This window comes from Echinops telfairi, unplaced genomic scaffold (assembly GCF_000313985.2).
Source record: "Echinops telfairi isolate 266 unplaced genomic scaffold, ASM31398v2 ScPeMD7_3533;HRSCAF=4204_0, whole genome shotgun sequence".
Lineage (NCBI taxonomy): Eukaryota > Metazoa > Chordata > Mammalia > Afrosoricida > Tenrecidae > Echinops > Echinops telfairi.
The window spans coordinates 38,507,419-38,510,545 of NW_022107431.1; the positions used below are offsets into that span (position 1 = coordinate 38,507,419).

At 63.1% G+C, this 3,127-nt stretch overlaps 1 protein-coding gene across 1 annotated transcript in view; it reads left to right on the forward strand.

Moving 5' to 3' along the window:
• The first annotated feature begins 302 nt into the window (after positions 1-302).
• The window catches only part of NR2E1 (nuclear receptor subfamily 2 group E member 1), a 24,236-nt gene continuing 21,411 nt past the window's right edge, over positions 303-3,127 (forward strand). Inside the window, exon 1 of the mRNA XM_004701997.2 lies at positions 303-416. Coding sequence (XP_004702054.1) covers positions 392-416 — 25 coding nt within the window. The 5' untranslated portion in view covers positions 303-391. The remainder of the gene's footprint in view (positions 417-3,127) is intronic.

The window sequence follows — 3,127 nt, forward strand, 5'->3', positions numbered from 1 at the left end:
GGGCCAGAGATTTGGGCCCTTGCGCTCCGTAGGAAGATTCTTTCCGAGTCTCCATCTGTCCTTCCATCTCCCCCTCGTGCCGTCCTCCTCTACCCTCCCTCCGTTGGCCTGTCAGTCTCTCCGTCTGTCCCTGCGTCTCTAGCAACAACCCCCGAGCAGCTGCAGTTTTGCAAGAGCCGGGCCAAACTCCAGGATGCGCCCATTCCCACGGTGGGACGGATTCTGAACGCCCGCCCAGCACCGCAGCGCGCGACCTCGCTGCACTTGTCCGGCCCGGGAGCCGCGCAGCCTGGAGGGCGGCTGGAGAGCGGCGGCGCCGGGCGGCGAGGCGGGCCCGGCGAGCCGGGACGCGGGCGGCGCCCACCCACCGCTCCGCCCCGGAACCGCCAGCATGAGCAAGCCGGCCGGATCAACAAGTGGGTACCTCGCGGGCGCCACGGGCCCGGCGCGCAGCCCGAGCGGGAGACTGGGGAGGCGCTGCCCCCGGAGCTGGGCTCCGAGCCCCGGGAGGAAGGCGAGCCCGAGGGTGGACTTCAGCCCGGCTACTTGCAGGCCGCAGATCAGAGCGTTTCGTGGAGAGGGGAGAGCAATTTCGTTTCGTCGGAATTGCTCAGTTTCCCTCCACTTTCTGGTCCAGTCCGGCCCGGGGAGTTGCATCCCTAGCAGTCAGTGGGTTAGGCTGGCGGTCCGCTGCAGGGGTGAGGGTCCACTGGGGCGGGAACTGGGCCGCCGATGCAGGCTGCGGCGCGACTACGCACTCGCTCAAAACTGAGCTCCAGCGCGCCCAAGCAACTCTGCGCCAAGCGGATTTTGAATGGAATGCTTTGCACCCCGTTTCTGGCTCTTTCAAATAATCCTGCAAAGTGGGAAGGAGAAACCGTTTAAAAGTCACATTTTCTTTAATCCTAAACCCGCGGAGGTCATAACTGGGGAATTTAAAGTATGAAGAACTGCTCGAGCAAAGAGTGGACCAAATCCCTAATCCCGAATACTTTTCGAGAGGGAGCCTGGCGGCCGAAGCGGCAGCGCGCGGCCTGTTCTGGTCCTCCAGCCTCACTGTCTTCCAACTTCTTAGCTGGGAACCTCCCGTTCCCAGGGCCAACCCAAGCCCCCCTCCGGCCACTACCCCAGACGTGGGAGCGCGGGGTGTGGGTGTGGGCCAGGGCGTCAGCTTGAACCGGCCTGAGAAGCCCGAGAACTTGCAGGCCCCAGGCAGCGCGCGCGGCAGCCGGGGCCTTGGCCACAGGGCTCGTGTCTACCGGCCGTCGCAATTACCGCCTTCTGGCCTCCCGGGGTCGCCGACCCAGGGACCAGTCTTTCTCGGGCCGGTTGCAGTCGCTGTCCCTGCAGCACAGCGTTCTCCCGCCGCCCTTAGCTTGCCTCCCCCACAAAGCAAAACAAACCCCACCACGTCCTGATTGTCCCGGGTTATTGGAAAGTTGGAAGAGTCCGAGATACTTTTGAGGATTGATAAGAAATCCTGCCTACGTGAGATGCAAGGCTTCCCACGACGAATTTGGCTGCGTTTTCACTGGGTTGAGTGCTGCCATTTTACAGATTAGAGCAAAATGAAGTGAGAGACTGCAGGGCTAGGGCGGGAGGAGAGAGGGGACATGGACCGAGGGCGGCGTGCCTAGCGGAGCCTGGAGCCTCCTGTTAGCCTCTGGCCTATGCTGGTCTTGCGGCTCCAACCTCTGGGAAACCAGGGGAGGTGGCTTTTTGCTGCTGCCCCGGTTCCCAGGAGCGAGTGTCCCTACAAAGGGGTTCCCAAGGGAATCTTCCTGGCAGCGTTCTGAGTCTCTGCGGCAGCAGGCGACGCCCGCGGGTCTCGAAGGGCAGGCTCTGGGTTTGCTAGGGTAAGGGCAAGACTTTAGAAGTAAGCGGCCTCAGGTTCTTCCCTCCCCTTGGGGTGCAGAACCTCCGGGTAGGAGGGGCTTGAAGGTGAGGCCCGTGAGGCTAGAGAAGCAGCAGGCTTAAGGCTGGGCTCCCGGGGGTCGCCTCCCGCGCGACGTGGGCCGGCCCCGAGGCTCTTGGCCAGGACTATAAGGGAGAGGTGTGTCGGGCACGTTGGGGAAACTTTGGCGCTTTCGAACTTGCTGTTTAGTCTTGGGAGCCGCCAGCTCCGGCGGGGTCTCTCCCACCCGCGGCAGCAGCAAACAGGCCTTTGGGACCGTGGCGGCCCAGGAGTACGCGGGGCCCGGGCGGAGGAAGCGGGCGCTCAGCGGGCCGTGTCCCCTCCCCACTAGGCTTGGCGCGACTGCGAAACAGAGCCTGGTCACCCAAGAGCCCCGCCTGGGTGGTAACAAGACCCCAGCCAGTCACCCCTGCAGCCAGACTAACTTCTTTCAACAGTCTCTGATGGTAATTACAGTAATCGAAGCTGCCATATATCTTTAGGCAATTATGACACACAAAAAGCCCCCAGGGGACCCCCTGGCGAGGAGAGTTAAGAATGGTTTGCCGGCCTCTGGAAGCTCCCGCACGGCTCACCGCGGAGGTCGCTTGGCTGGTTACAGGAAGGGACCTTTGCAATAGGGTCAACTCGCTTGTCTCCTGACCCCAAGTCAACTTAACTTAACGTGGCCGGATGGCGGAGTCGGAGCATGGTGGCCCCTTTCTAATACGCCTGGTGGCCGTGGCCCCGAGGTCTGTGCCCGCTGAAGGGCCGATCTACGGCCACAGCAACTCCGGGGGCGACCGTCAAAGAGCCGCCCCAGGAATCCGTGGAGGGCGCCTCCATCCCCTGCTGACTGTGCCTCCACCCCGAGAGGTCCTGCAGAGGTGGATCCTTCGCCTCCAGCCCCAAAGAGAAGGCGGGAAAAGACTTCTCCCATCTCGACTTCTCCCTCTGCGTCATCAAAAGTGCCACAGAGAAGGAGGCGACAGCTGGGTGACAGTATGAGGGCTTCAAACTTGAACTCCAGCAAGGCTAGAGGGCGTGCTATGCAGAGGAAGATGGCCTCGAACTCTGGAACCTCTAACTTTGTGGCTTGCCGAGGCGGGGCGGGTCAGCGGCGCTCAGGTCCCAGCCGCGAGTTCCCTCTGGCGCAGGGACTGGCCGAGGGGGTGGGGGACCGGACCCGCCGGGCTCTCTCCAGTCCTCCCTCCCCACCCCCTCCGCGCCACC